General features: G+C 26.4%; 1 protein-coding gene across 11 annotated transcripts in view; it reads right to left on the bottom strand.

Annotated features, from left to right (window-relative positions):
• LOC132921237 (maternal protein pumilio) overlaps window positions 1-22,269 on the bottom strand; it is a 100,768-nt gene that overhangs the window by 65,025 nt on the left and 13,474 nt on the right. For all 11 annotated transcript variants that reach the window (XM_060984139.1, XM_060984143.1, XM_060984144.1 and 8 more), the window contains 4 exons: window positions 13,686-13,809; window positions 12,246-12,406; window positions 12,009-12,181; window positions 8,276-8,579 (listed from right to left, as the gene is read on the bottom strand). In XM_060984139.1, coding sequence (XP_060840122.1) covers window positions 8,276-8,579; window positions 12,009-12,181; window positions 12,246-12,406; window positions 13,686-13,809 — 762 coding nt within the window. The remainder of the gene's footprint in view (window positions 1-8,275; window positions 8,580-12,008; window positions 12,182-12,245; window positions 12,407-13,685; window positions 13,810-22,269) is intronic.

The following is a 22,269-nucleotide window of genomic DNA, read 5'->3' as shown; positions in this document are numbered from 1 at the left end:
TGCCCAAAGTTTAGAATAATGTAGTTTTAAAATACCGGCAAATAACACTAGTAATCATTCACTTTTTCACAACATTTATTGAATGAGAAGTATTTATTACATAATTTATACATAACAATAAAATCCTATATATTATCCCAAATTTCAAATTTTTTTTTTTTTTTGTTTAATATATTATTCATTGAAATTAAGACAAATTTTTGTTAGATGACGTACTTAATACTATAATTGAACTGTCGTACTTTTAACTAAAACTATAGATTGTAGGGTGTTAAGACGAATAAAAAAAATACACTAGCCCTTTCACGCTTACACGTTTAATTCACCCACCCACCCACACACACGCGTACAACTCTAAACTATATCCTCCCTCGATTTTATTGGTATTTAGGTCGACACTGATTGATCGACGTCGGCCGACGGCGTCCGATCCCAAAGATTTGTTGATTTTTTTTCCACCTCTCGCACACGGTTTTTGTTCGCTCTTCTTCACTACCACACACACACATGTAAACACTATACTAACTTTACTTCCACGCACTTTTTCTCCGCCGTCGTTTTATTATTAGTAGCACTTTTTTAAACGATGCAGAAAGGTGTGTACGAGGGAAAAATCTGGCCGGCCGACAACAGGCCAGTCAAGGTGTGCGGCGCCGTTCGCACCCTGTCTAAGGTTGCCAACAACACCGGTGCGCCCGGCAGCGGTTATCCTCTCTCTATTAATAACCCCATCGCGTGCATGCCGGCAAATTCCACATATTAACATCCGCCACACCACCGAGAGAGAGAGAGAGAGAGAGAGAACACTCTACACGCCGACGACCCAATACTCTACTACGCTACTGCAGCGCGCGTAAACACCTGATGATGACACGGCCAACTCCACCGGAAAGTACTCAGAAGATAATACAGCCGTATGTACACATCGACGTTGTTATAATGGTTATATTTATGTCAAAACCCCCAACGCTTAACCGTCTACGTCCTCCTCGTCTATCGCCTTGTCCTCATACTCGGCCACCAACACGTCTGGAGGAGAACACTGCGCGTGGTCTAGGAAACGAGCGCGCGCTTACACGTGTCAACGCACTCACCGACGCCGCTGTTGTATAACAATAGCAAGTTTACGATACTGAGGAGGGTGGAATGACGACTGCCTTCGTGTCGTCAGTGCGGAACAAATGTGTTTACGTATGTACGCGCTCGCAGTAACGGCGAATCCATCTTCTAATTGGCACCAAAAAGTACGTTCGATAGTCCGTCCATCCACCTACCAACCCGCCACCCAACCACCCATGTTAAGTACTATACCACCACAAGCAGCTACCTATATACAACACCATTACCACTACTATTTTGTATACAGGGCTCTATCATTACACACCGATGACAACGTCGAACCAGGCACTTATCCAAAGGGAGTCCACGAGGTTAGGATCCCCTCCCCGAAATTTTTAAAAACTAAAAATAAAAGGTTTTGTATATTATACACGTAAAAATAATTATTTAGATCTACCCCACCCAAAAAAAAAAAATTCTGGCTACATGTTTATTGTCGACAACAAAAATTAATACGCGGTGGCGGAGTAGTAAGAATGCGTATAAATGAATAAGGTGAAAGAAAGGAGGATCTGCTCCAAACGCTCGGAAAATTTAATTGTGTAATATACCTACCTAGTTTACGAAAACCACAAAATGTAATAATTCCCCGTGCGTAAAAACAACCGGTGAGTCGCGTACTACTACTCTCCCCTTGTTAGACCCATGATTTATTTAAGATAGCTCGTAAACCACTATACAATTTAATGTCACACCGATTAAAGCTGGAAAACTTTTAACGGGCATTGGCACGTTTGTTAAGTGGCACGTGGTTTGATTCGTCTTGTTAATAATATACTCGTTAACAGTTTCGTGAAAAATAATAACGACTGCATTGTTTTTTAATTAAAATTTATTTTGTACAAACTACTAAACAAACGTGATTTACTGATGTTGTTCAATATAAATTAGTTTAGACAAAATAATGAAAATAATGTACTTAAATAAGTGGCGAGGTTTATATAGACGATTTAAACAATATATTAATGACTAATGAGTAATGACGTAAGTAGTAATTATATCAATAAAATATGTTAAATATTAATAAAGTAAATGTAAACTCTATATGTAAGACTAAATAAGAAATAAATAGGTACAGGCAAACATTTTTACCTATGAATTTTGAAAACATGAAAATACAAACACTAAAGATCATTATAGTATGTAAGCATTTCTAACCAAAAACTCCTAAAACTCCTTTAACACGTGTATTCTATTATATAATTATCTTATATGACATATTAAAAGAAACTCTGTAAATACTATTAAATATTATACATTATTTACAACAAGAAATATAATGTCTTTGAAATACTAGCAAAATATATGACTCGCATGAATGCATAATATTAATTCAACAGATATCTGGCACACATTATTTAAATTTTAAACACGACTTATTGTTCCACTTTCTCGTTGTTTTTAAGTAAATTATGAAAATAATGCACCAAAATAATAATTAAAAACGTACGTGTTCTGCGAATATGGAAAATTTAAAATAAATAAAGATAATAATTTTAAAGCAGATTGGCAAGAAAAAATTAAAAAATAAAAATTATCATACATCGCAAAAATTAGTTTAAAATTCCATTTAAAATAATCATAGTAAGGTTCTAAAATTGATACATAGGCAATCTTATACCTAATGATGCGCACCTCGAATCCAATTTTTTAAATTTTGTATTTTAAAAGGGAGTATTGGTACACGTGGAAAACGAATATTTTTATGTTTGTATAGGGTTGCTGTTAATATGTTAGAATTAAAATAATTATAAAATAATATAAATTTTAAACCAGTATATTTTATATTTAATCAAAACTACTTAAACTACTGTTACCTAAAAATGTATAGTTTACATTTAACAAAGTTTAAGATATAGGATAAATCCATTGACCTTAGTTTGTCACAAGCAACGCCGTGCAGAATCAGATTATTATCATTATAATTATTCTTTACATTTAAATAAAGTTTCTGATTTAAAAAATGTGATAACTATAATATACCATGTTTTTCAAAATAAGCTTAAGTGTATTTCAAACTATAAAATCAGTACAATATATAAGTATATGTACTTAAGTATATATAAAGAGTTCATTAATGATTTCTTATGTTTAGAAAGAAAAAAGCATCAACTCTTTGACCTGTAATTTCATCCATCCCAAGAGAATTGAGATCAATATCCATCACTTTTTGCTTGAACTATCTTCATTCCTTTACTAGCGGCAATTTAGGGCAACCCCAACCCGTGTGAACGACAAACACTTGCGCAAAGGCTAATGTCGTTATAAAACACTTCCAAATGGATAGTAAACTAAACTTTATCTCAAAAAATAATTCATTGATTTTATCAATATAAAATATAAATGCAAAATTTTAGTAATAACAATTTAACAAACGTTTTTTAAATAGTTATAAAAAAAAAAAATTAAACCATAACGATTTTAATAATGTATATATTCGAGATCAAATGTAAAAAAAATAAGTACACATAAATAACTAAATAAGTTGATACCTAACTCAATATAATATAAATTATATACATTTACAAATCTGCAATGTATTATACATAAAATATTTTTATTTTGATGTCACTGATAACAAAGCGAATTTTCACTTTATTTAAATACTAAAATGTGTACACTGTACATGAACTGATAATCCGTCTCAATTCCAAACATAGAAATATTAACAAACTATCTTTAAATAAATTTAAATCATTATACCAAAATGAAGTACGTCCATATAATATAAATAAATGTTCCGACTTCGACAACATGTAAGACAAGATATTTCATTGGAGTCAATACTTAACAACGAAAAAAACACTAACGCCTTTATATTATGACTAACTAAATATTCTGCTCAAATTATTTAAAAAAAGGTATTTAGTTGTTCTTTAATAAAAATATTGTATCCTTAGCTTTTGTTTATTCATAAAATCATAAGACATATAACATGTTTAATTTTAAATTTGAGATAGTAATTTTTTCACCTTGTAATAATTATAATTGATTTTTACCATTACTGAACTAATATTACCAATTGTTTTTATTGCTGGATTATTTTTTTTATGAATTACTAACTTTACTCAATATACTATTTTTAAAGTTAACAAAAATGATTTATTAAATATTGTAAAAAAATATAGAAACTCATAATATAAATACAACCATAATATCGTTTGAACGCCAACTTAATATTATTTAGTTCATGAGAATAAAGGTATAACATCTTACTATTTTTATCGGAGAGAAAATTACTCAATACTTTTCCTGTATTTCCCCCTGGTAAAATTCATATAACGACAAAATATTTGCTACTATCCTGGCAACAGTTAGTGTGATGCCTGACATATTTATGTGCGCATTGAAAATGCTTATTGGCGAAAAATTTAATGCTTGGCACGCGTTTATTGAAAAAAGATTATTTGTAAACACAAAAATATTTAAAAAACCAGACAGAAAAGGATGCACTTTAAAATAATAATAATAAGTATCAGAATAAAGCATAATAGGTAAAAATAAATATTTATATATATGAATGTAATACATAAATATTCCACATGAAAAATGGGATTTACTTGCAAAGTAATCACTTTTAAAGTTAAAGATAGTAGGAATAATAAAAAATATATATATTCTACTGAGTATTGATTACACAACGAGAAAAATAATGATAGAATTTTTTTTTTAAATGATTCTGTAAAATTTAATTATAATTTATATAAACAGAACATATTAAGATAAATATCCTTATAATTAAATATTAATTGATATAGATGTAATTCCTTCTATCTAGAAACCATAAATTAATAATCCATACAACAGTCAATAATAATTAATGATAATCATGATGATAATAATATAACTGTGTTATCATTTATTATTAAAAATCTTAAGCAATTATAATTTTTAATGTAAATGTAATCAAATCAGAATGTACCTCCTAACTGTCACAGTTTTAATAATTACCAAGTTTATAATTATATTATATTCAAATATAAACGAATTTTTTTAAAACTACTCTGAATCAATATAATACAAAGAAAACCGGTAAAACAGTAAACTATTCAAGTTAACACTCACTTTTGAAATATTACTGATTTACTAGAAACTAGATAATGAAATCATAAAAATCACCAATAAATTTAATAAAATATACGTTATTAATTTATTATAAATAACAATATAAATATTAAATATACCTACAGAGCTACAGCAATACTTAAAAATAATAATATAAATAAACATCTATAATATGACATAGGTCATAGGTTATCTTTTATCCGACAATAATAGGAAAATATCGAATTATTATCATCAGTAGAAATATGTATGTGACAAGCTATATGTGACAAATGACAATATATAAATCATTATTTATTTATCATATTAATCACTTATATTGGGGGTCATTTCTTAATTTTACAGTCAGGCAAACTACTGATACACATTTTCACAAAACTTTGATGTGATCGAAATGAAAGAAGAATTTTATTATCATTGGCCCTATACTGATTTCCTCACGTTAATAACTGGGACACATATAAATATATAATATAACGTTAAGATTCTTAAATTCTGTTTAAAATAAGCTTGATATGTCTAAATCGGTAGATTCACAATTTTGTATATACCTTTTCATTCACAAGATTCCACGCAAAACGGATTTGCGACGTTGCCGATCGTATATAAAAAAATAATTTTAGACATCGAAAGATTTAAAAAAATTATCATTATGTAATATTTTAATTTAACATATATTATTTAGTACTCATTTTTCCTGACATAGTATTTTACCCGATACCTATGTAATTGTATTGCAAAATGGAACTCAGAGCTAGGTAGTTTTAACAATATTTTAATATAGAATCTTGAAACCAATAGAATATAGATAATACAATTTACATTACATAATGAAACGAAAAATTATGTCATAGGCATAAAATAAAATATTATATTATGTCATCAAGTATTTGTCTACCTAGTGAAACTTAAAAACTCTTAATTTTTTAGAAACTTTGCAGATAAATTCAAATTTAATTTAATTTAAATTAAACAAATATAATTTTTTTAATATACAAATAATAAAAAGAATAAAAATATAAAATAATAAATTCATAACATACCTTTGAATGTTTATGAAATTTGGGGTAGAAAACCTTTTTTTACAATAAAATTTTTTAATTTCGTTCCTACGTAATATCTCATAAAATCATAGCATAATTACAATTCAGAAAACAATTCAAAAGTATCACAGAATGTAGACTTTAAATAACTTTTATTTCATCTTTAAGCCTTAAAAATTAATATTAAATTGACGATGTAAAGAAAAAAATAAAGTTAAAGTTAATAATAACTTTAATCCGTTTTTAGAAATATAATAACGATATGACTCAGGTACTTTATTATTAGCTTCTTCTTTATTAGTACAAAAATGACCAACTTTTATTACATTAACAGGTGGTGCATAAAAGTATCCGTTACCTATGGCAATAATTACGTGTAACATGTGAACGTATACAGTTTTAGAAAACATAATAATAGGCAATATCCTGGTCCCATTTTAGTAATCTTATTATCCTTCGAACGCAAACCACATTGTGGCGCACATAAATAACACTATTCAAATAAATACACGCACTACAAATAATTGCATACACAAAACCCCTTAATAAAAATATATAATACGAGTATCAAGTCCGAGTCATTTAAGCATCAAACGAAAAAGCTTTAACTTTTTCCTCGAAAATTTCACAACATTTCTAATAATATCCCTGTATATCCAGCATATGTAACATTTACTTATATGAATAATTAAAATCAACCGGGAGAAAAGAGGAAAACAACTTTTTAGTTAAATGACAGATTAAAAGAAGATTTTTGAACCATAACCGAGCCGTATACCTGCAATATGGACGGAAATTACTTAGTCGAGACTTTATACAACGATCATTGTTGTAGTACAACAGTTGTATGTAACTTACACCATACTCGCGAGGTGATAACTGCGATATTTTCCGTGGATTTATCTCCAAAAACGACATTCATGCTCTACATTTTCAAAAATTGTAAATCGAACCATTATCGAATCACAGTACATAATTACGTTAATAACTATACACCGTAAATCATTAAATCGTTAGTGCAATGCAACGAAATTCCGGGAAAATGATTATGTATAGGTAGTACATTTGATAGTTCTATCACTTACAGTCCCCCAAAATGTATTCCGAAAATTAAGCCCTAAATGTCGTGTCAATGTAAGCCACACATCATTCACCTATTACTCACAGTAAATTTCTTGAATGAATATACGCAGATATCAACAGTTTTATGACTGTGCTTTAAAATGTATTTTATTTGCATAAGTAATATAAGTTAAACAATAGGTGTTATAGCACGTAGTATGTATAGAAGAGATTAATTAATTAATTTTATTATACCTATTCAAATAAAAAATTTAATTTCAAAAAAGTAAAATCAACATTCTGTTTTTAAATAAATAGTTACCTAAAGAGTAAATTTTTAAGAAAATAAATCAACTAATAATTAAATATTAAATATTGAATTTGCTTATTTGTTATATTTTAATTTTTAAATAATTAAAATATCATAAAATACATATATGAAAAACAACACTTATATTAATTATAATAGGATTTTTTTTCAGAAAGTAACTTTATCTTAATAAAATATTATTACATTAAAGGACACCCGTGTCCACAAGCATTTTTTCTATCTTACATATGTTCAACAGAACCAATTCATGTTGTTAACTTTAAAATTAGTCCGTTTTCCTATAATAAGCTTAAAAGTTAGAATATTATCTGGAGTTTATCATAGGCATTTATTAATATTTACATTTTAAGTGAGTTAAAGTAATGTAAAATATAATCTGTAAAAATGCTCATTAATTGCTTTAAAATTACAATATTTATAAGATTCTATGAGATCCTATTATTAATAGATAATATTCTTACCTTTAAGTTTTATAAAAGTTAAATTGACTCAAATATTTAAATCAACAACATGATAATATTTCTATCAAACACAAAATCTTATGTTGTATGTTAGTAAAACAGTGACAATACATAATATGTAGGTAAAGCATCTTCTTAACAGTATATCTACTTGAAAAATTGTTTGTACAAATGTAATATAATATAAAACATACCTGTATATCAAACGGAGTCATGACATTTCCCTGGGAGTCAATAGCGCCTTGTTGTTGTTGAGCATTGGTGGCATGGTATGAATTGAGATCCAATTGTTGTGGATCGCCTTGTACTTGGAATTGTTGATGTAAAGGCATAGTCATACCATGGTGATGATGATTCATTAGTTGTCCTTGGTGTAGTGCACCATGCAAACTGTCAATCACCACTACATTATTGGAATTAGCATTAGCTACTTGATTATTTGAAACTGCATTCATTGCATTTTTGTTGATTTCCTCTTCACATGGTGATGCTTGACGGCTAAAATATCATAAAAAATGTATAAAACTTTTAAAGTAAATGGAAATCTTATATTATTTTTAAACTAACTGTACATTAATTTTTCAAGTATTTTAATTCAATAACAAATACTTAATACATTTATAGGAATATATACATTTAAATTATTTAATAAATTATAGTTTATGTAATCACAACTAATATAAGTTAAAATTACTAATATCTTAATTTGTATGAAGCATAAATTAATAACATTTATTTACTATACACATTTTATGATTCCAACTATTAATAAAAGATATAGTTATAATTGCATATACCAGGTAATAAATTACTAAGAAAGACACTCATCATTATAAAAAAAAATAGTTAATATAGATAAGTAAGTATAAAATAATATTAAAAAATGAATACACTATTCTATGATAAATGACAAATAAATTTTTATATTTCTAATTCCAAAGCAGAATATAAGGAATATTTCATTATATAAAATCTCAATCATGGTAGATATTAAGTTAAAAGTATTTAATTTAAATGAGCAAAATAATGAACCAATATTTAGAGGGATGACTTTGTGCCATTGAACTTTAAATACTTGTGGCTCATAAATTTTTTGTCTAAAATTTGACTTTTATTCATCAAAGTACACCAAAAAATATGCTACTTTGGAAAAAGAAGTTAAAAATGAAATTATTATAAAAAAAATTAAACATATGATAAAATAAAAAATAATAAAACAAACAATTTTCTAAGTATTTTAAATAATAATAAATATTTTAAATAAAAATTGCTCAGCATAGTTAGCCTAGCAAGATAAATTTATGAACCAGAAATCAAATGCATGATACAAAAATAATAATATAACTATTTTTATATAAATAAAACAAATAAAATAGTAATAAACTAAAATAGTAGAATCACTCAATACCGAAAAATTACATAAGAACCACAAATAATAAGATTATAGAAATATAAATTAAGAAAAGCACAATTATATATATGTTAGCCCACATTTGTTTTCTTTCTTACCCGTGCAAAATGTAGTAAATCTACAGAAGAAACAATCTAAATGTTGTTAAATTAAGTATAAGATATAACCCTTATTATCAAATTTTAAATTAAGAACAATCTGTGGTCTAATCTTAAATTTTTATGATATTTCATTTTTTATGAATTATGAGTGTGAAATTGTTACAATTTAAAATTTTCATATCTTGTTTTAAAATTAAGAATTAAAGTTTAAAGCAAGGTTTTTTTATTTTTATTTTTTAATTATTGTAAAAAAATCACAGAAAAACACAGATTTTCTTAACATAAAGTTTGATGATAGCTCCAATCTAATTTTAAACCAACTACATAAGGTTAGTTCTGTTTACTATGCTATATGTAGGTATAAGAAAACAAAATGCACTGACATCCTCTTAAGCTGATATCACAACATTTTATAATATCTAATTTATATTTTTATAATTATTTCATCGATAAATATTACAATAAGTTAATAACATTATAAGTATATAATATTAATGGTAATATTATGAAACCTAGATTTAAGATAATATAGTTAATTGGAGTATATATATATAAAACATATACTGGGATACAATCTTAGTTTATATTTTAAATGTAAAAGTAAGTTGACCTTTACCGAAATATTAATTAATAAAACTCAACTATTCATTAATAGCAATCGCGGGTATAAATTTAAAATATGCATATATAAAAAAACATAAATAAAATAATATATTATTAATACATTTTAATTAAGTAATAATTAATATAAATTAATGTTATGCTTAAATAACACAAACAAAATATATTTATAAATATATTTAGAATTTTAAGTTTTTAATAATACAAAAAATAATAAAAAAAATTAAAATTAATTAATACTTAAATACTTATTACTACTATACATTTATATTTACATTTTATTGCCTACTAATAATAATATAATATAAATCATGATTCTCAGTCATTTTATATCATAGCAATGCACATTTATATTATTATACAAAAATATATTTATTGTAAGGTACTAAGCCAATAATATAATTTAAACATATATATTTATTTATACAACTAACAAAAAAAATTTAGATATTTGCTACAAAATATTATTTTATATATACACTATACTTAGTTGTATCCTAACAAATATTCAGTGAAAAATTCCATTCACTTTTTTACAATTATTCAATTCACAAAACTAAAATTATAAAATATTGAATTAATTTTTATTTACAATATTATTTTTGATTATTATTTCTTAATCCCATAATTAATAAATAATATTCTTTGATATATAAAGATTTAAAATATATAGTCTTTACATAAGTGTATTTTAAAGACATTTTTCAAGAATATTTCTATTGAATAGAAGAAACAAGTTTATAATAAACATCTACCACTAATTATACATTTATATCCATAAAAAATATTCTTTTAATTGAAATTTATTATAACCACCTATCAAATAACAAACTGAATAAAATCTCTCACAGTATACAAGCAGTTTATAATACTTGTCACTTATTAAACAACATTGATGAGAAAAATATATATATGTATATACATCTATTTGATAACTGTGGTAATAATATTGATTATAGCTTAAATGTATTAATCATATGGAAGATAAATTGGAAACATACAAACATAAATGCGAAACCTAAATAGTGGATTTTCTTATTTTTTTTTTGTATTTTGACTTTTTGTACTTGAAATTGTAAGAGAAAATAATAATTAAATATATATTTAAGTTTTCATTTTATTATTTTATAATTTAATTTTGTGAATTAAATAATTTTGTATTCCTAGATTATACTCTAGATAGAAGAAAATGGTGCAGACTTTTGAGCCAGTCCTCTGACTTTTTATTTCCAGATTTCTTGTGCAGGATTTATCCAAACAATACATGTATAAGTATTTATATACTTCAAATATTTTATATGGTTTTTGTCAGCAATACCAATAGCAACAAAAGTTATTTTCTCAATAAAGTCAATACATTAACCATAGTAATTTGATTAAATTTTGTATAAAACAAATTTATTAACATTAAAAAAAATATATATAATTAATTATAAGCGTCTCAATTATTTTAGATTTTGTTCCCATAAATCAATTGTTTGGAAGTATTAGTTATGTATTAATAAAAAAAATAGGTTCAAAATAGACTAAGTAATAACATTAACTACAAATTTGAAAGCAAAATCAGAAAACGTAAAAATAAAAATAGTTTTCACAGATTTAATCATTATTTTAAAATATTATAGAACCAAATGAATTATTATCAACAATAATTTAAAATACTAAATACTTTATAATTTCAAAAATAAATAATAATAATTAATATTATAATAAGGGAATTATATTATACAATTTAAAATGATCAAAATTATTTGGCATTAATTTTAACGAACAAAATGAACCAACAACACTAACTTGATATATTTATCTTCATCTAAGCCATTTTGAACAACTACCATTCCATTTTGTTGAACAACAGTCGAACAATTTCCATTTTCCATTTCTTTTTTATTACTATTTACAGAATCATAGGGAGAACCAGGTGGTTTTTCTTTATCTTTCTTTATAGTTTCGCCATCATTAGAACTCTGAAAAAAAAACCCGACATTTAATACTTTAAAATATTGGTGTATTATATTGAAATATACATACAATAACTAAATTTCTCATTCTAGGCTCTAAGGGCTCCATTTTATTTGGTGTACTGGCTAAAACATATTCAACCATCTTCATGCCAATTCCAGCCTCTGATGATCTTGGGGATAATATATTGCCAGAATCATTACCCACTGGAAAACCAGCCCCTCTCCTTGCTAAAAAAAAAAAAAAATTAATATGAAATATTTGTTTAGTTTTGAGAAATAAATACATTTTCTGTAATCCTAGTTTATAGCAATATTATACATCACAATTTTCTAAATTTATGAATTTATTTGAATTTATAATTGTTTTTACTACATGTATATGAATTCATATTATACATTTTTAAAAATAAAATTTGTTACATGTAAATTAAAAATATACAACTATTAGAATATCTCTTTGCTTCATACACACCAGTACACAATATTATGTATTGTGAACTAAAAATATATAAAAGATAAAACCGGTTGTGTTAAACTGCACTACTCTTAATGTAATAATGAAAATGAAAATTATTAAGTTTAAAACTGGTTTTTTTTAGTTTTTATCTTTAGTTTACTCACTGCAATGATGAAGTAACGAAAATGTGAGTAATGCCATTGAACTTAATTTATGTTGTATACATTATACGTGCTATTATCTCAACTAAATTGTTGATACTATTCTAAATGTTATTAGTGGATAAATGAAGTTACTTCTACGGTAGACGGTAGTATATATTTGTAATAATAAAAACACAATATTTCATAAAATAACAATTAGATAAATTAATAAATTTAAACAAATTATTTTAAAATGATTAAAATAAACGACTATTTACTTAAATGCTAACATGAGTAATTTGATTTTAAGCCAACAAATAATATATAAATTATAAATATCATGATTTTGTTTGATTGAAAATACATAAAAATTAGAAACCAGATAAAAATTTTAATTTTATCTTTCGACTTCCTATTTAGTAACAATAGGTTTTCTCCTACACTTATTAAAGACTAACTTAATGTATACTCACATTAAAGAGTCAAGTAAAAATATAGGCATGACAGATATGTTATTAATTAACCACATCAATATGGACTCTTTTTAAAAATTATTCAACAAATACACATAAAAAACACATAACAACTATTAATTAATTATTTATGGTAACTATCAAAAGTATGGTTTGAATTTATAATTTCTTTGACTACTGGGTATATTAATTTAATCAATTTTTTTGAAAGCTGTGACATTTCAAATTTAATTTCTAATATTATATTGTAAATTATATGGGACAAAACATATAAGAAATACATAATTGTAATACCTAAGTCCAATATAATGGTTTATAGGATATCTTCATAGTTGATAATAAAACAAGAATTTATTTGAAGTAATTATCTAGGTATATATATTAATTAATAATAATACAATTATTATTCATTAAGTAAAAAATCAAAGACTTACTATTAGAACTCCAAGTAGAATCTCTCCACATTTGGTGATGATGATCATTTAAATTAAGTATGCCTTTAGGTCCATCTTCTTTGCCTTCTTCAACTCCCCATAACTTTTTTGTTGAGGATGCAATCTATAAATAAAATTTAATTTATTTTTTAGTACAATATAATAAAAAAATATGTTCATGATAAGATTCATAATCTAATGAGGAAAATTAACTACAGTATTCACATTTTGAAAGTATTTATTACTATCGAATACTTTAAACAGTTCATTTTTTTATGATTATATTTTTGAGACCCTTAAAAGTTGCAGAAGTTGCAGTACAATTTTATAAGATAGGTAACTTCAATAAAAACTTGATACACAAAAAAACAATTATCAATTTTTTTAAACAATTTTCTCTAATTAATAAAAACTATTGAATACTGAAACAAGTTTTAAAAATTATATGCAACTGCAGTTTTTACAGAGCTTTATTTAAAATCAACTTTGAATATAATGATTAATCAATACTTTTGAATTGAATATTGTAACTATATCAGTAACTATCAACGATCCTAGGAAACATGACAAATGCACACGTACAGTTTTGTATCCAGCCCAACTTTTCTTTTTAATAAACATTCTATAATCTAGTCATTTTTTTCAACACATACCTACATTTGTATAATGGAAGTGTAAAATTGTTAACGACTAATTATTCTAGTTATTATATTTATACAATTATTGTATAAATAATATTAATTTGTTCATAGTATGTATTTTTGACAAGGTACAGAACCTATTGGCTATCATATTCAGTATATCAGGGATAACAAACCTACTACTCAAACATTTTTATTTGGACCACTAAGTTGACAGATGTTTTAATCTTGAACTCCAATATCCTAGGTATACGGTATACCTATAATCTATATATTTATCTAAGTCAAATTCGATGAAAAAATGTTTTTCTTTGTAAAATTACACTGTCATAATTAGATCTCTACTCCATCCAGACGATTTTGACCAGTAATGTCAAAATATATATGCAGCCCGCTTTAAATAACTATTCAAATGGAAAATGTTGGAAATAATAAACAATATAAATAATGATTATTTCAAGCCAAAAACATATTCATGGGTCTCAGTGTTTAGTGGAAACTCAATCCCAAAAAGAATAGTCATCAAAATATCAATTCTGTTTAATATAAAACAATGGCGTCGACTTAGAGAAGAAAAGAAGAGAGTTGTTTAATTTGACGAAGCTAGTGACGGATGGTTGGTTAGGGCGTAATGACTAGCAGCGGTTAGCGAATCGACCGAACTTCACAACCAATAATAACAACACCGAAGCCACTGAGATACAATATAATAATGATCTAACCGGTTGTGCAACAGATGACGCTGCCGCCAGGAGGCATGAAAAAACCTCACAGGGACCGCCAGAGCAACAAGCCCTAAAGCGATCAGAAAATGAAACGAACGATCAGCCATCACACATGTTACGACGGTGATAAGTACGGCGCGCGCAAGCGTGTCTTGAAGTACCGTGTGGGGTAAACACACAGAGAAAAAGACGATCGGAAGTAACCTGGTCGGGAGAGGGGAGAGCTCTGAAAGAGCTAAGGTGACCTTGGCGATAGAGGACAATGTCCGCACCAAGGTTTTTAACGCCGCTAACTACTTTAGTCGTGAATGTATACATCGCGCACGCGCAAAAGAACATGCACCGAGACTCCTACACGAAATATATAACATTACGAATTTACGATAATATTATGTGCTAGCGAGAGTGGCGTTTGAGTTTCATGATATTCTTCTTGTCTTGGCTGTTTTCTGAAGTTGCATAATAACAAACGACAACATGCGCGATACATACTCATATGGACAAGGACAGAAAATATGAAGACAAAAATATAAAAATTCTATAAATATATCGCAATGCCAACCCCCCTACACGGTTACAAAATATGTGATAGAAGAGGGTGACCCGAAACGAAACAGAAATAAACAGAAAAATACGAAGTCATTCCCCTTACCCGCCGACACGCGATGAGCACCCTAAATCACTCGCGACTTTGGCCCTCCAACAGAGGAGCGTCGTCCGTGCAGCGTCGCTTGGTGAGGTAAACACACGGCTGCCGGTGCACTAGCTACGTGCACGATTAAATCATCACAAAAACTTCGGCAGCCAAAACATCCGTTTATTATTTAATTTCACCGCCGTCTCTTCATACATGGCACAGCCACCAAGCAAATATATAAATGTATAATACATATTCATATAATACATAGATATTTTTTGACTACATTACTAACTATATATATATATATATATATATATATATATATATATATATACTTATATATAATTGTATAAGTAAGTAATAACGCATATAGAAATATACTAATATATGACATTTTATGCACCTTAATACATTTTTATACAACGATTGGACACATACGATAAATATCTTAAGACGCCATTATTATTAATAATCAATTTAGTTAGTAACTTCTTTTTCTTATTGTTAGTTATAAACGCTTATCCAGATAAAAATAGCATGTATACTACAATGTAACTAATTAAGAGAACGCCATACACGCATGTGATGTCTCCGTCTTTTTAACGTACATCATAACCAGGGGTAGGATTTGTATGTAATAAAAAGTTGTAAAATATGCATTTAAATTTTTATAAGATAAACACTAAAAAAATAGTTACAAAAAAAATGTATTTATTGAAATACATTATCAGTTTTTGGCTGTTTGTCTTAATATAATATAATTGAGAAATAAAATTTATAATTCACGTTCAATAATGGAATACTTATTGTTTAAAAAATTAGAAAATTTATGTTTGACAAAAAAACATGAAAAATTTAAAATACTTATGTACTAAAAAAACTTCAGACAAATTATTTAGCAAAAACTTATCTATTAGTAACTAGTTAGATATTTTTTCATATTAATGTTATCCAGAAACATATTTTGGTAAACTAATCTGTAATTACATAATATTTTTAAATCAACTGCAAATTATCTCCTCATATTAATATTGTCCGCATAATTTCCTTGGTAAACCAATCCGTAACGTCAATATTTTTAAAATCATAGGTGATTGTAAATTTACAAAAAAAATTGTATTACCTAATTAATATATTTCGTAATATTAACCTACGAGTGTAATAATCACCTCATAATAATGTTTTCCGCATGACTTATTTGGTAAACCAATCCGTAACTTATATTGTTTTAAATCATAAGTGATCATTTATTTAAATCATGATTACAAATTTAAGAACACAAATAAGTATTAAGAAGATTAAAACTATGATATTAGAAGTTTTAAAAAATTGCATTTAAATTATGAGTAAATAAGTAAAAATATACGTAAATCTTAATTTCCAAAACAACGCATATAACAATAAATTGTTAAATTCAAATTTAATTTTAAACCATTAAGTTGTCTTAAACAATTAACAATAATTAAATGCTTAACTAGTCAGTCCAGTTAGATCATATTAAGATCATCTACATGGTAAGCCAATCCAAAACTTCAACAATTTTAAAACCATTAAAAATCTTAAATTTTAAATTTACATAAAAAAACTATAAACAAAATTATCTGATCTACAAAAGTACAAAATATCCCTCATATTAATATTGTCCGCATATTTTCTTTGGTAAACCAATCCGTAACTTTAATATTTGTTTTAAATCATAGGTGATTGTAGCATCAAGAAAAATTAATAAATATATATCATTAATTAATTAATTCCAGTGCTCGAATTGGAAAAAAAATTGAGGACGGACACTGGTTTTAGTTCAGAAAACACCGTTCCATAGCAAATAAATTGTAAAGTAACCCGTTGTAGACTTCGTCCCCCACACCCCCTGTACATATAATAAGGTGCTATAAAGCTAGTATTTCTCCTCGCTTAATTAAATGAAGGGGGACGCTGAAATCTATGAAAAAATGAAAGCGGACTCCGTCCGTCTGCGTCCCCCCCCAATTCGAGCACTGATTAATTCAAAATAAGTTCTAGAAAATATATATAACTTAACAATAATTACAGTGTTACTAATTTCCTCATATTAATATTTTGTCCGCATACAGATATTTTGGTAAACCAATCCGTAACTTTAATATTTTTTTTAAATCATAGGCGATTGTAACAACTTCAGGAAAAACTAATAAATATATTAATATATATAGGTAACTTAACATTAATTACAAAGTATTACTAATTTCCTCATATTAATATTTTGTCCGCATACATGTTCTTTGGTAAACCAATCCGTAACTTTAATATTTTTTTAAAATCATAGGCGATTATAACTTCAGGAAAAACTAATAAATATATTAATATATATATATATATAGGTAACTTAACATTAATTACAAAGTATTACTAATTTCCTCGTATTAATATTTTGTTCGCATACAGATTCTTTGGTAAACCAATCCGTAACTTTAATATTTTTTTTTTAAATCATAAGTTGTTATTAATTTATTTAAACAAACTGATAATAATTGTTTTCACAATATAGGTAAATAGTATTGCGATAACTAGTGAACTACAAATAATCACCTCATATTAATAATTTCCGCAAACTTATTTGGTAAACCAATCCGTAACTTAAATTTTTTTAAATCATAGGTGATTATAAATTTACAAATACAAATAAAATATACCTAATCAAGTTCTAACTATGTTGTTAGAAGTTTAAAAAAAATCATTTAAATTAAAAGTTAATCGTACCTAAAAAAATATAAATTATTTATAAGTATAAGGTGTCACGGTTCTATTGTTAAATACTTAGTTGAATAAATTATACCTAAAGTTGCTAATACCTTATTCGTTTAAGGGCTGTTGTCTTTAACAATTAAACTCAACTGTTATTTACTATAATTTATACATAGTTAGTAGTTTATATTTTTATAACGTATAATATGTATAATCTTATAAAAACAATCAAATACAAATTAATATATTTATACTTAGTTTATACTTATACGAGTTTAAGAATTTAAGAAATTTCCATTACGCGTAACGATGATGTTGTATGCGTATGCTTACATATACTAACAATTAATACTAAGATCGGGCTAAGATACATATACCTACATAAAACAAAACAATAAATGAGCAAAAATATCAAATCCCGAGTAAGATAAAAAATTATCCTTTGAGAAGATATTAACGTGTTGCAAGTGTAATGAGATAGAGAACCCCTATCATAAATAAGTTTATTTTCCAAACTTGACTAACTTTTTTTATTAATTTTTCAGTTGAATTTTTTTTTTTGCTTAGTAAAAATCCTCAAAAAATCTTTCAGTTTGTTTGATAGATAAACTGTCACATCTGCACACCTAAGACTAATTTAGGACGATATTACACAGTTATAAGCCGTATATTAGTGTGTTTACGTCCTCTTGATAAAAACCAACATCAATTTTGGTTGTTTAAATTCAAAAATATTAGTATCTGTTTAACACATGTTTAGTTTGTACGAGGACAAGACCAATGAGGAGTAAAGGGGATTACGTGTTTAGTTTACTTGTAAATATATTACATCCTGTCTGGGATATTATTTTATAAAATAATAAAAGTATAAACAAAAGGATCATAATAAAATAAATTATTTATAAAACTAGGAGACAAACAATTAAATTATTACTATAACTAAGCTAAGACGTTGTTTCATTTGAACAGATAATAATAAAATTAATAATCAATTAAACTTGTAATATATTAACTAGTAAATAGTTTACTAGTACTATATAGTATACAATTAACAATATACCTTTCCCTACAATCAAGATGGGCGTAAGAAAATTTTATTGAAAAAATGTCGGAAAATTAATGGTTAAAATAAATAGATTTATTTTGTTAAGCTCTGTCTTTTAAATTTTTACCAACCGTGTGAATGTTTAACCCTTGTATACCATTTTAAAATCATTTACCATAGATAAATTAGAAACATAAAAAAAATCTATATCATATCTGTGTTCTAATAACTCTATAGCTCACTGACAATCCTAAGTCTGTAAAAATGAAAAGGGAAATGTTTTTCCGTGGACCCAACTAGAGTAGTACCTGCAAAATTGTGGGACTTAACTAGTATTACCTAAAAAACACCGGGACCTAACTATACTAAATGAGGGTTTTGCGGACCCAACTGATATTATATGCCGATCAAGATAGATCATTTTAACGAGTATTATTTTTTATTTATTTATTTGTCCATTTAAGTGGAATAGAACTCTTCACAAAAAAATAATAACTAAACTAATTACACAAACCATACACAAGTTTCCAGTTTGTAAACATTTTATACAGTGAAACCTTCCAAAAACTGCATATTACGTAACTGATAGAACACGATTAATTTAGAAAAACATTAAGGATACAAATTGTTACACATGTCACGTACCTACTTACATTATGACGATTATGTTTTTTAAGAACACTTTTAAAATCAATCAATAATTTAGGTCTAAAACTAAATAAAAAATATTTACGAGTATGTAAATCATCCAACAACGATAAAATGTTAATATAATAAAACATAGATAATATTATTATGTACTACAAAATCAGAGACTGCAGAATAACACGAGCAAGGCGTATTAAACACGGGACAAAACACGTGGGGTAACGAAATATACACCACAGTGGATAGATACCTCGATTTATTGATCAGGCGTACCGCCCAGTAAGGTTTCCTACAAACTCCTGCAGAGAACCCGACACCCACGTGTTGCACGCTCCCTGCCGCAACACTATTTGATTCGCCAACCGGCAGTTCCCCGCCACCCAACATAACAACAACGTACACACTCATGCGGTGGAGGGGAGCGCTCTAGAAATAACCATGCGAGTAGCAAGCACTCACAGGTAGACCGTCGCGCTTTAATCGACTCTCAGGCCAACGGCCTACTTGGTCGATTGTCTTTTATTTATTCACTAATAGCAAAGACCTAGAACTAAGAAATGCGGTATAAAACATTTTCACCTTAACGGTGGTGTTACAGCAGAAAATTAAATTTACCTAATACCGTTTACTCGGGGCTCAACCAACTAAATATTGACTTCCTACTAAAGTAAATTGAAGCAAACAAAAGCCGTTATGATAATTCACCTAAATTCCGAAACAATTAAAACAAAATATCTATCAGTAAGTAAGGAGTTAAAATATAATGGGTTGTAATTTGTGGGTGGAACTATATATAGTAGTAGTTAGTAGGTACATAAGGTAATAGCAAATAAATAATAATTAATCATTTCCGACATTTTTAAAGTAAAATATAATATAAATGCATGTATTTTTTCTAAATATATCAATAAAATAAACTGTAAAATAATAATTGTCATTTAAAGCTCTTTTTTAAACAAAATTTAAAAGAAAAAAAATTATTCTATATGTTGGTATAATCTATTGATTGAATAATGTATAACACGGTCTTGGGAAAAACAATAAAATGTTTTAAATAACTTAAGCTCCCACATAGAATGTCCAATGTTAAAATTAAAATATTTGATTCTTTTTTTTTAAGAATTATCAAGGTTTTCTAAAACGTATAGTTTAGTGTAAGCACATTATTTAGGTTATGTTAAAAAACCAAGCTTCTTATATATTATGAATAATTTACTGTGAACCTTTTGTTTCACATCGGTGACTAAATATAGTTAAGTGCACATATAAACAAACAAAAATGACCTTTTTGAACAACACTTATCTTATAACTACCACATGAATTTTTTAAACCGTATACCAAAATTAATTGTATTAGAAGCTAACCTGAGTACTTTCTTATACCATAAAATTCATAAAATCACTCAGTATTAAAATGTTATTGTTTTACACAATTTATTAGGTATTATATTATATTTTATTAATTAATACTCATCCGCACTCATCGTAGAGTTTAAACTGTCTAATGACTTCTATGAGGGATGGAAAACGTATTTAATTTTTCGGTTTTCGTTATGGTTATTGATTTTAAAAATATAGTTTTTGTTTTACTAATGTAGATCATAACAAATTTTCGTTCAGCAAACGTTATTTTTCTAAGTTATTATAATACCACACAATATAGGAAGATACAAAAAATAAAATAGTTCAAATTAATTGTTCTTAATAGGTATTATAATAGATAATTTATATACAAATAAGAAAATTCAAAATTTCATATTAAATTGGTCTTAAATTTTAAGTGTATGGTTAAAGTGAAACACTATTTCTAGAGTAAATAATAAAAATAATCCTGAACATCAAAATTAAAAATTAGCTCTTACACATTGAAACAAAAATAGTAAATAGTAAATACTATTTATATTAATATATTATTTTATTATCAACTAAATTATTAGTTATTAGAATTATCAATGTTATTTTTCAATAACAGAAATATAATATTTCTATTTTTTTTTCTTGATATAATTATTTTTATTTTCGTTTTTTGGAATTATTCGTTATCGTTTAATAGTTATTTTTTGTTTAAAAACTATTTCCATCCCTGTAGTTCTAACTAAAATAAAAAAGCATACAATACATATTATTTAGCAGCAAACACAAATGTCTAACTTGAAATTAA

The sequence above is a fragment of the Rhopalosiphum padi genome, chromosome 2, assembly GCF_020882245.1.
Source record: "Rhopalosiphum padi isolate XX-2018 chromosome 2, ASM2088224v1, whole genome shotgun sequence".
Classification (NCBI taxonomy): Eukaryota; Metazoa; Arthropoda; class Insecta; order Hemiptera; family Aphididae; genus Rhopalosiphum; species Rhopalosiphum padi.
The sequence above is the reverse complement of the archived record's forward strand: the minus strand, read 5'-3'. Positions and strand labels throughout refer to the sequence as shown.